Source organism: Melospiza melodia, chromosome 30 (genome assembly GCF_035770615.1).
Source record: "Melospiza melodia melodia isolate bMelMel2 chromosome 30, bMelMel2.pri, whole genome shotgun sequence".
NCBI lineage: Eukaryota > Metazoa > Chordata > Aves > Passeriformes > Passerellidae > Melospiza > Melospiza melodia.
The window spans coordinates 1,181,915-1,192,090 of record NC_086223.1 but is presented as its reverse complement, the minus strand read 5'-3'; the positions used below and the strand labels follow the sequence as shown (position 1 = coordinate 1,192,090).

The window sequence follows — 10,176 nt, the reverse complement described above, 5'->3', positions numbered from 1 at the left end:
AGAAGTGTGCGTGGGTAGGAAAGAGCAGCCCCAGGGCAGGAAGGTAAGCACTGGGGTGATTTCACACCCTTTATTTGCATCAAAAAGTCCTTGGGATGAAGCCACGGCCCGTTCCGGTGCTGCCCCGCTCCCCGGAGCTGGGCTTGGGGTGGGGGCAGCGGGGTTTGAGGGGGGCACAGCCCCTTTTTGGGGGGTAAAGTCCGGCAGCACGGCTGGCACGCACACGCCGAGCTGCCACCGGCCACAGAGCAGGGACAGCGGCGACACCGCGGTGCCACCCCGGCCCCTGCCCCCTCAGCCCGCCTGTCCGTACAGCCCGAAGGCCAGGAAGGTGACGAGCACGGTGACACCGATCAGCGACACGGTGGCCGGCGCCGTGAAGAGCTGCCGGTAGTTGATGCGGAAATACCAGCCCAGCGCCAGCACCACCATCACGGTGGGCACCATGAGCGTGCCCCCGCCCAGCGGCAGCGCCGGGGCCGCGGGGCCGGCGGGGCCGGGCTCGGGCAGCGCGGGGGCGGCCGCGCCGGTGCCCCGGCAGCGGTGGCAGTGGATGACACAGTTGTCGGTGATGCGGAGCGAGCGCAGCGTCCGCGCCTGGTCCTGCAGCAGCTGCCCGCGGTAGATGAGCTTCATCTGGCTCTCCTGGCCCGGGAAGTATTTGCTGCGGGACGAGGGAGGCTTGGAGGCGGCAGAGAGGGGCTCGGGGACCCCCGCCCGGGCTGGGAACCCCCAATCCGGGATGGGAACCCCCGCACTGCGTGACGGGGAGGGGACAGCGATGGCACCGCCACCGCGCCACCGCCGCCTCTTTCAAACGCGCCGTTTCGAAGCCCACGGGGTATTTTCGGCACAACGGGAGGGAGGGGGCGGTTTGCACCGGGGAGGGGCTGCTCGCACCCGGGCCTCACCTCTTGAGAATCCCCACGGTGTCCTCGGGCCGCGCCACCGCCACCTCCTCGGTGTCGTTGAGGAACTTGAGGCGGATCTTGATGAGGCCGGGACAGGCGTCCCCCGCCCCGGTGGCACCGGGCTCGGTGTCCGGCAGCTGCTCCCGGCCGGGACCGGCACCGGGGCCGCTCCCGCTGTCCGCCCGCGCCGCCGCCCCCCGTTCCTCCTCCGCTTTCTCCTCCGCGCTCTCGGCGCTCCCGGGGGGCTCCGGGGCCTCGGCCGCCCCCGCGGCTCCCGCGTAGGGCGGGAGGGGCCCGAGGCGGATGACGGCCGCGTCCCCGGTGCCCAGGAGCTGCCCGCTGCCCTCGGCCACGTACGTGGACAGCCAGGCCAGCACCAGCGCCAGCGCCAGCACGGCCAGCCCGGCCACCAGCGTCACCTCGTCCCCCACGCCCGGGATGAGCGGGGCGGCCGGGGGCTCCATCTCCGCCAGCCCCGAGCGGTTCCCGGTGTGACCGAGCTGTGCCCCGGTGCCGCCTGCGGGCTCAGAACAGAGCCCGGGGCTGCTGCTCCCGGTGCCCGGAGACCGCAGGGACGGGAGCTCCTCGCTGCGGGTTTTCCTCCTCGCTCCCGAGACGCCGAAGCGGCAGCGCTGCGCTCACCTCACCGGGCCCGGCGGAGGCTCCCGGGGGTCCCGGAGGGTCCCGCAGCCCCTCGGTGCCCAGCGGGGCAGGGTCAGGCCATCCCCGACCTGCAGGGAGCGGAGCGATGCGGTCAGCGGGGCCCGGGCACGGCGGGAGGAACCGGGGATGTCCCTGCCCGCTCCCGAGGGTCCCGGTGTGTCCCTACCGGTCCCCGTGTATCCCGGGGGTGCCGGTGTGTCCCTGCCATCTCCTGCCATCCCGGGGGTGCCGCTGTGTCGCTGTCGGTCCCGGGGTGTCCCCGCCATCCCCGGGGGTCCCGGTGCCCCCCCCCCCCCCCCACTCACCGCCTCCCGCCGCCGCCGCCCGCACCGGAAGCGCCACGTCACAGCGCGCCGCCGCTAGGGGGCGGGACAGGGCGGCGGGCGCGCGAGGTTACGTCACGGGCGCGCCCAGTGGGCGTGGCCAATAGGGGCGGGGCGAACCTGACTCGCCCTGAGTGGGCGTGGCTATACGTGGGCGGGACTATGGCGGGAGGCGGGGTTTGATGGGGCGGAGTCACGGCCGCGGCGGGGCGGGGCCTCGGGAGCACCGTGGGAACCCCCGGGCTGAACCCCCCCCGCCATGGGGTCTGAGCGGGACCGGATCCCCCCGGCCGCGTTGTCACCGCCTCCACGGGCCCCACATCCGCCAGGGCCCGTCTGTCCCCTCCCTGCCACCTGTGACCCACTGTCCCCCCTCATCTCCTGTCCCCACTCATCCCCTGTCCCCACAGTCCCCTGTCCCCACAGTCCCCTGTCCCCACTCATCCCCTGTCCCCACAGTCCCCTGTCCCCACAGTCCCCTGTCCCCACTCATCCCCTGTCCCCACAGTCCCCTGTCCCCACAGTCCCCTGTCCCCACAGCAGCCGCCATTGCCCACCCTGCTCCCACAGGGACAAAGACGCCTCAAGGGCCACCTCTGCCACGTCCTTTATTGACACCAGGGCACGGGGAGCAAGGGGACGTGGAGGGGACTCCAGTGGGCACACACAGGGCACCCTCAGGAGATGAGCCCCTCGATGGGCAGCTGGAGGTAGCGGCGCAGGGGGGGTGGCAGTGCCAGCCTGGGCACGGCGGCGCGGCAGCGGGCGCCCAGGTGACGCCGGATGGCCACACGTGCCAGGTGCTGCAGCCGCCGCGGCTGCCCCGCCATGCGCACGGCCGAGGCATAGAACTCCTGGTGCTCCTGCGGGGCGGACAGGGGCTCAGTGGGCTGGCTGGGGACACGGGGACACCCCAGGACCCCTTAGGACACCCCGTTACCTCCCAGAGCTCGGGGGGCACGGCCTCCACCCAGCCGTCGGCGGGAGGCACGCGGTCGTAGGCGTTGAGCATCACCTCCAGCGCCGGCGGGTGCTGGCAGCACAGCCTGAGCATCTGCCAGCAGAGCTGTGTCACCAGGGGGGTGACACCGCCAGTGCCACCTCCCCGTGCCCCCCGTCACCCCCTGCCCCACCTTGGGGTGCGCGGGGAGGGCTCCGTGGTCCAGCAGCAGGGCGAGGGTCTCCTCGGGGCGCTGCTGGCGGTACTCGCGCACGGCGCGCAGGGCGCAGTCCATGGGGGTGTCCCCGGCGCCGTTGGGCACGGTGGCATCGGCGCCGTGGCGCAGCAGCAGCCGGGCCATGCCGGGGTGCCCGTTGGCACAGGCGTTGTGCAGCGGCGTGTGGCCCTTGCGCCCCGCGGCCCCGGGCTCGGCGCCGGCCTCCAGCAGCCGCTCGGCCACGCGCAGGAAGCGCTCCGAGTCCTCGGGGCGCTCGGCCGCCGCCGCCGCCGCGTTCAGGGGGGTCTCGCCCTGGTGGGTGCGCACGGAGGGGTCGGCGCCGTGGTGCAGGTACAGCTCCACGTGGGCCACCAGCCCCTGGCGCGCCGCCACGTGCAGCGCTGTCAGCTGCCGGTCGCGGGTGCCCAGGTTCACCTGCGCCCCGTGCGCCAGCAGCAGCTCCGCACACCTGGAGATAGGGTGAGAAGGGCGAGGGGACACTTTGGCAACCGTGGGACGCAACCAGGACGTGCCATGGTTCCCGTGGGACATCCCTAGGGACATCCTCAGGGCATAATGGAGAGGCCTGGCTCCCAAGGGACACCCCCAGCGACATCCTCCAGAGACCTGTCACCCATGGGACGCCCCCAAGGACACCCCAGGGACCCTCCCAGGACACCCCGCAGGCCCCTGGCTCCCAGATTAGGTGGGTGGGGCAGGAGTGACGATTTCATGGGCGGGGCCTCTCATGGGCAGATGAGCCCCACCCTGGTCCACAGGTGATCCCGTACCTGAGGCTGTGGGGCGCAGGTGAGCCCGTATTTGAGGCTGTAGGACGCAGGTGAGCCCATACCTGAGGCTGTGGGGCGCTGTGCAGAGGTGCAGCGGGGCCGAGCCGTCGGCGCTCAGCACGTTGGGGTCGGCGCCGAAGGCCAGGAGCAGGCGGGCGCAGTTGGGGTGGGGGGCGGCCGCGCTGTCGTGCAGGGGGGCTCTGCCGCCCACCACGGCGTCCACGGCCGCGCCCCGCAGCAGCAGGTGCCGGGCACAGTCCTCGTAGCCGCGGGCGGCGGCGATGCGCAGGGCGGAGGTGTGCTGCCGGCGGGGGCTCAGCACCCACAGCCCTGCGGGGTCACACCGGGGAGCAGCTGCAGCCCACTCACCCGCACCCACCGACCCACAGCTGGAGTGGGGGGAGCAGGGGGGCACCGTGGGGCTGCCCTGTGCACCCACCCCACTCCTGACTCCTGCTCCCCCAGGAACCGCAGCAGCCGGCCCTGCTCCCCCCCCTGCCCACCTGGAGCTGCACCCCTGTCCTGGCCCCCCCACCTGTTTTGCAGGGGGAACGGGAGGGAGAGGAGAAGGGAGAAGAAAGGAAGCAGCCCTGGCCCCGTACCCTGCTCCGGTGACCACACCAGCTCCTCGCTGACCGTCTCCAGCACCGCGTTGGCCGCGGCCTCGTCCCTGAAGATGCTCTGGACGCGGCGCAGGTCCCCGGCGTAGAGCGCGTTGTGCACGGCGGGGTCGCGGCAGACCTGGCGCCGCCGGGGGGGGCTCGGGGGGGTCGCGGGCAGGAGGCGGCGCTCGGTGGATCCCCGGGCCAGCGCCCGGCGCCGATCGTCCCGCTCCAGCAGCTCCCGCTGCAGCCGCAGCGAGCGCAGCGCCGACGGGCTGAAGGCGAACGACTCGCGGGCCATGGCGAGCCCCGCGGGGCACGGGAGGCTCCGGGCACAGCGAGCGGGGCCCTGAGCCTCGGGAGGGGGTTATAAATAGGGCCGTGCCCTGCACACGGATGTGGAATCAAATCCCAGAGCCAGGGGCCTATAAATAACTCGTGGTGGTAAACAGAGTCACGGGGTGCGGGGCGGTTTAACCTGTTGGTGGGTGCGAGGTGGGGATGTCCCATGGGGAGGGATCTGAGGCGGGGATGTCCCATGGGGAGGGATTTGGGGACCCTCACCAGTCCCGTGGGGCTATGAGACCCTCGGGAACGGCTCCTCCCAGCCAGGGAAAGGACAGAGGGGTGACACACGAGGACACAGGTGATGCAGAAACAAAACAGCCCTTTAATGCAGGTTTGGGAGCGAGAGGGGCCCCTGTGCCCCAGGATTGGGGACAGTGCTGAGGATACACCCCCCCCGGGCCTCCCCAGCTCTCAGCTCCACCACAAACAGCACGGACACGCAGAGGGAGGAGCAGGTGGGTGGGTGGCAGGTGTGTCACTGCTCCTCGGTACTGTCACCCTCTGCTGGGCTCAGCCACAGTCCACCTGAGCTGGGGCCGAGAAGAAATCCTCGGGCAGCTCTCCCAGGAGCCCATCCAGGTCATCTGCAGGGCACAGCAGGACGTGAGTTTTGTGCGATGGTGGAATTGTTCAGGTTGGGAACCTGCTCTCCACAGGACACAGAGCTTTTCCTTCCCTCCCAGCGTGGGTCTGACTCACCCATGTCACATCCATCAGCTCCCGCTGGCTCTTCCCAGCTGGGATCAGAGCTCGGTGGGCACAGGGAGAAGCCCCCAGGACGCTGCTCTGCACTGTGTCCACTTGTCCTCGACTGTCCCCGGTCCTCAGGAGCAGGGACACCCCGGGTGGGCTGTGCAGGGGGGTCTGGGGCTGGCTCAGCCTGGGCAGGGACCTGCAAAACCCAGTGGGGATGAATTATTGGGGGATTCATCCAACCCTCCCCCTTCTCTCGGGGGTCCCCATAGGCCAGACCCCCCTGGGGGTCCCAGCAGTGCCCCCTCCTCACCTGCCGGGGGGAGCAGCCCTCGGGCTCAGGTGGGAAGATCCTGAGGAGGTTGGTGGGGGTCACGTTGAGGTAGTGGTTGCGGTGGGAGGGGGAGAAGACCCCGACCTGCAGAGAGGGCAGAGACAGCTCCTGGATAAACCCCCCCGAGTTACAGGGCCCCATTTATGGAAATCTTAGGAAATGAAGGGTGAAATTTTAGCAAGAGTCGAGAAAAATCCTGAGGTGCAAAACTGTGGGAGATCCTTTTCTTGTATTTGTAGTGCCAGGGTGCTGTGGAATGGGAACAGGGGTGTACCACATGCACTGGTTCCTCTTATCCCCTTATCCTAATACTTACATTCCTAATTCCAGGCTTTAATGGGGTTGGGAATGGGACAGGCGATGTGCTGTATCACCACCCTGCATTCCCCTGGCATCAGACCCCACTGGGGTGGGGTAAGGAGCCCCCAGCCCTCCTCACCTGCCTCAGGAGCAGCACGGAGCCGGCCCGGAGCTCGCTCTGCCTCTGCTCCAGCAGCAGCCGGTGCACGGTGCCCTGCATCTCCCCTGGCAATGAGGATGGCACCCCTGAGCCCTGGGGGCGATGGGCAGAGCCCCGCCGGGCACAGGAACCACGGGGGCACAGGTGCCATGGGGGCACACTCACCCGTGGGGTCCCGGAACACGGCAGCAGCACCAGCGCTGCTCTTGGTCAGGGTTTTGATCATCACAGCCATGCTGGGGACTTTGTTTTTTGGGAGCTGCTTCAGGGCTGCCTGCACAGCACAACGGGGGTTTTGGGGTGACCTTGGCCAGGGCTGGGAGTTGCACCCCGTGTGGGGTATCCCAGGATTCTACAGCCCTCACCACCCGTGGGATGTGGATGTCTGTGCCCAGCTCAGCTCAGCCCCCTCCCCAGAGGTTCCCAGCCCTACAAGCAGCTCTGAGGGGCGAGGGAAGAGCAGGAATCTTGGGCCGTCCTCACCTTGCGGAGCACCATGACCACGCTGTAGGTGCGGAGGAAGCAGCCGGGGTCCCTCTCATCCAGCCCCAGCTCCGTTTTCATGGCCAGCCAGGGCCCCTTCCCGAAATCCTCCTCGGTGGGCAGTGGGGAGCTGGACAGCGCCTGGGGTCAGGGACATCATGGTGACAGAGCCCCAGGGGCTCCCTCTCAGCCAGCAGCATGCCACTGGGGGAGTCCCACTGGGGTCTGCCCGAGCAGGGCTGGGATGGGGGGGTTACCTGAGCCCGCGGCTTTGCCACAGCCCCGTGAGCAGGAGTCTGGGGAGCCGACACCAGGATCTCCTCCAGCAGCTTCCCCGAGTGCTTGTGGGGCACGGAGAGATGTCCAGGGATCTGCCTGGCTTCGTCAGATTCTCCCATCCCATCCCATCCCAACCCACATCCAACTCCCGTTTCTGTCCTTTCCCAACCCAGCGCATTCCTGACTCCATCCCCATCCCATCCCATCCTCACCTGGTTCCCATGCTGTCCCTGTCCCCATCCCATCCCATCCTCACCCCGTTTCCCATGCTTTCCAGATCCCCATCCCATCCTCACCTGGTTCCCATGCTGTCCCTGTCCCCATCCCATCCCATCCTCACCCCGTTTCCCATGCTTTCCAGATCCTCATCCCATCCTCACCCCATTCCCATGCTTTCCCCATCCCCATCTCATCCTCACCTGGTTCCCATGCTGTCCCTGTCCCCATCCCATCCTCACCCCGTTTCCCATGCTTTCCAGATCCCCATCCCATCCTCACCCATCCCCATCTCATCCTCACCTGGTTCCCATGCCGTCCCTGTCCCCATCCCATCCCATCCCATCCCATCCCATCCCATCCCATCCCATCCCATCCCATCCCCATGCTGTTCCCATCCCATCCTTACCCAGTCCCCACACTGTCCCCATCCTCACCCCATTCCCACACCATCCCCATCCCCACCCCATCCCAGCCCGTGCCCCCCACCTGCTGGGGCAGGATCCCGGCGGGCCCCGGGAAGCGCCGGCTCTCCCTGCGCCCGGGGGCTCGGGGGGGTCCCCGGGGGGCTTTGCTGGCTGCTGTCACCAGCTGCACCAGGTGGTTGGTGACCACGGGGGCGCTGGGGGGGCCGGGAGCGTTGGGAGCCACCGGGGGGTTCGGGAAGCTGGGGGAGCCTGAGGGGGGTCTGGGGGGCGGCCGGGGCTGGGGGCAGCTCTGTGCTGGGGGGGTCCAGGGTGCTGAGGGGCTGCTCCTTGCTAGGGGTGCTTGGATGGGCCTCAGGCACGGAGCCCCTGGGGCAGGGATGGAGCCTCCGGAGCTTCCCGCGGAAATGGGGGGTCTGGGGGTGCAGGCACCGGCCGTGCTGGGCCGCAGCACCAGTTTGGGACTGGGGAGGGGGCTCTGCCTGTCCTGCACCCCCCTGGAGCCAGGGATCGGCTCCTCTCCCACCCTGAGCTTTTTGGGGACCCCACATTCCTGAGCGTTCTCCTTCCCCGGGCATTTCCATGGCGGCTTCTCACAGCGCCCGGGGGGCACCGGGGCAGTGCCAGCGCCCAGGGGCACCTCGGGACCCTCCAGCTCCGTGCAGGCCGCCAGGAAAAGGTCATTGTCCAGCTCATCCTGGGGGACTGTCCCCAGAGATGGGGGGCCCTGGAATCCCACGGGAGGCTCGCCCTGCCCGGCAAGGGGCCGGAGGGTGGGGGCTTTACTGGGATGGGGGTTACTGGGATGGGGTTCACTGGGAGGAACCAAGACGACGCTGGATGAGGAATGCCCGGGGGTCACAAACTGGTTCTCTGCATCTTCCACAGCAGAGAGGAAATCCTGCGGAAATAAACAGCGGGAATTCAAACGGCTCCGTGCGTTCCCCAGAGTCCCCCCGCAGGCTCAGCGCACCTCGGGGGGGGCCCCAGGCCATTGGGGGTCCCTCACCTCATCCTCCAGCTCCCCGTCGGTCCCAAAAAGCTTCTGCAAGTGGCAGGACTGTGGGATAAAGGAGAAGAACGGGGCTGGGAGGGACACACAGGCTGGGGGACCGGGATGGTCCCGGAGGTTCCGCCGTGGGACGCTCGGGGGCCCCGGAAAGGCCTCACAGGCCCCGAGGCGACCCCGGATCGGCCCCCCCGTCACCGCGCGGGGCCCACAGAGATCCCTTTGTGGGGAATCTCCGTGGGAAGCCCAGATCAGCCCCCAGGGCACCCCAAAACCGGCTCCGTCCCCCCCGGCCCCGTTACCATGGCAGCGCCGCGACCCCGGCCCGGCCCCGGAGGCGGAAGCGGCGGGGCCGGGACTCGAACCCGCGGTCCCCGGGGAAGGGGCGGAACTTCCCCTGCGGCACCGGGCGCCCCCTGGCGGCGGGCAGGAAGAGCGGCCGCGCCCCTAAAAGGGCCACGCACCCCCTTTCCCCGCGCGTGTCACATGTGCACACGCGTGTGTCCCGCGTCACCCGGCCGGGCCCCGCGGCGCCGCCGGTGACTCAGCGCGGCCCGGACCCGGCGTGATTCATCCCGCATGTCCCCGCGGCACGGGCTGAGTGACCCCCCCCAACTCGGGCCTGCTACACCCGCACGCGTGCGTGGACAAGGCCAAAGGCGCGTGTGTGTGTGTGCATGAGTGTCCTGCACACGCGTGTCTGCGTGTGCCCCGTGTCCCGTGAGTGTGGCAGGCTGACGTGCAGCTGCTCACAGAGCACGCGTGTGCCCTGCGGAGGGTTTCCCGCCTGGCCTGTGGCACGTGTGTGTGTGTGTGTGTGTGTGTGTGCAGCATGGCCTGTCACCCATCACACACCCGTGTGTGCCCTGGCACGCTCACACTCACTCACACTCCCATGCTGCTACACGCTCATTCATACACCTGCGTGCCCTTGCACACAGTCACACACAAGCTGTTACACGCTCATTCACACACCGACAGCGCCTCACGCTCGCCCGCTGCGCGGCCCCTTTAAGGCTCGAACAGGCTCCGCCCCTCGTTAGGCACCGCCCCTTTAAGGGGGGAGGGGCTCCGCGCGCGCGGGGCTATTTTTAGCGCCGGGCGCCGTCACGTGACCGCGGAGTGACGTCACCGAATGTTGTTGTCGGGGCGGGCGGGGCCGCGCGGCGAAGATGGAGGAGGAGGCGGGGGGGCGGCGGGGCGCGCGCCGGGCGGCACCGGGGGGACCCCAGGTACGGGCGGCACCGGGGGGACACCGGGGCGACACCGGGGGGGCCGCATCGGGGCGGGGACCCGCGCCGGGGGGCGCTCCGCGGGGTGCGGGACCCCCGGGGGGGCTCCGTGCGGCGGAGGGGGGGCTGCGATCCCGGAGCTCCGGTGCGGTTCGGGGCCGGGGTGGGGGGGGTCTGTGCGATGGGGGTGCGGTTCGGGGGGCGCAGGGTGCCCCATTGCATTCCTGGGGCGCGCCGTGCGGAGCGGGGG

At 69.7% G+C, this 10,176-nt stretch overlaps 3 protein-coding genes across 3 annotated transcripts; all 3 read right to left on the bottom strand.

The window, feature by feature from the left end:
* Positions 1-38: 38 nt before the first annotated feature.
* TMUB2 (transmembrane and ubiquitin like domain containing 2) lies at positions 39-1,955 on the bottom strand. The gene is made up of 3 exons (XM_063179041.1): positions 1,880-1,955; positions 912-1,642; positions 39-664 (listed from the first exon to the last, which is right to left on the bottom strand). Exons 2-3 carry the CDS (start codon positions 1,373-1,375, stop codon positions 295-297), a joined length of 834 nt encoding a protein of 277 aa, XP_063035111.1. The 5' UTR covers positions 1,376-1,642; positions 1,880-1,955; the 3' UTR covers positions 39-294.
* A 533-nt stretch (positions 1,956-2,488) lies between these two features.
* On the bottom strand, positions 2,489-4,967 carry ASB16 (ankyrin repeat and SOCS box containing 16). The gene is made up of 5 exons (XM_063179024.1): positions 4,448-4,967; positions 3,908-4,175; positions 3,031-3,523; positions 2,838-2,951; positions 2,489-2,760 (listed from the first exon to the last, which is right to left on the bottom strand). The coding sequence occupies exons 1-5, from the start codon at positions 4,746-4,748 to the stop codon at positions 2,575-2,577; spliced, it is 1,362 nt and encodes a 453-aa protein (XP_063035094.1). The 5' UTR covers positions 4,749-4,967; the 3' UTR covers positions 2,489-2,574.
* A 130-nt stretch (positions 4,968-5,097) lies between these two features.
* HROB (homologous recombination factor with OB-fold) lies at positions 5,098-9,059 on the bottom strand. Its single transcript, XM_063179018.1, has 10 exons — positions 8,997-9,059; positions 8,695-8,745; positions 7,750-8,586; positions 7,023-7,106; positions 6,766-6,906; positions 6,448-6,556; positions 6,262-6,347; positions 5,802-5,906; positions 5,495-5,687; positions 5,098-5,379 (listed from the first exon to the last, which is right to left on the bottom strand). The coding sequence occupies exons 1-10, from the start codon at positions 8,997-8,999 to the stop codon at positions 5,306-5,308; spliced, it is 1,683 nt and encodes a 560-aa protein (XP_063035088.1). The 5' UTR covers positions 9,000-9,059; the 3' UTR covers positions 5,098-5,305.
* Between the last annotated feature and the right edge of the window lie 1,117 nt (positions 9,060-10,176).

Coding starts and splice junctions, on each gene's coding strand:
- TMUB2 (XM_063179041.1), bottom strand. CDS start 1,375: ATGGAGCCCCCGGCCGCCCCGCTCATCCCGGGCGTGGGGGACGAGGTG. Junction 665..911: donor ACCGTGGGGATTCTCAAGAG/GTGAGGCCCGGG, acceptor CTCGTCCCGCAG/CAAATACTTCCCGGGCCAGG.
- ASB16 (XM_063179024.1), bottom strand. CDS start 4,748: ATGGCCCGCGAGTCGTTCGCCTTCAGCCCGTCGGCGCTGCGCTCGCTG. Junction 2,952..3,030: donor CCCTCCCCGCGCACCCCAAG/GTGGGGCAGGGG, acceptor CTCTGCTGGCAG/ATGCTCAGGCTGTGCTGCCA. Junction 2,761..2,837: donor TGCCCCCCGAGCTCTGGGAG/GTAACGGGGTGT, acceptor TCCGCCCCGCAG/GAGCACCAGGAGTTCTATGC.
- HROB (XM_063179018.1), bottom strand. Junction 5,907..6,261: donor CCGTGCTGCTCCTGAGGCAG/GTGAGGAGGGCT, acceptor CCCTCTCTGCAG/GTCGGGGTCTTCTCCCCCTC. Junction 5,380..5,494: donor AGCTGATGGATGTGACATGG/GTGAGTCAGACC, acceptor TGTGCCCTGCAG/ATGACCTGGATGGGCTCCTG.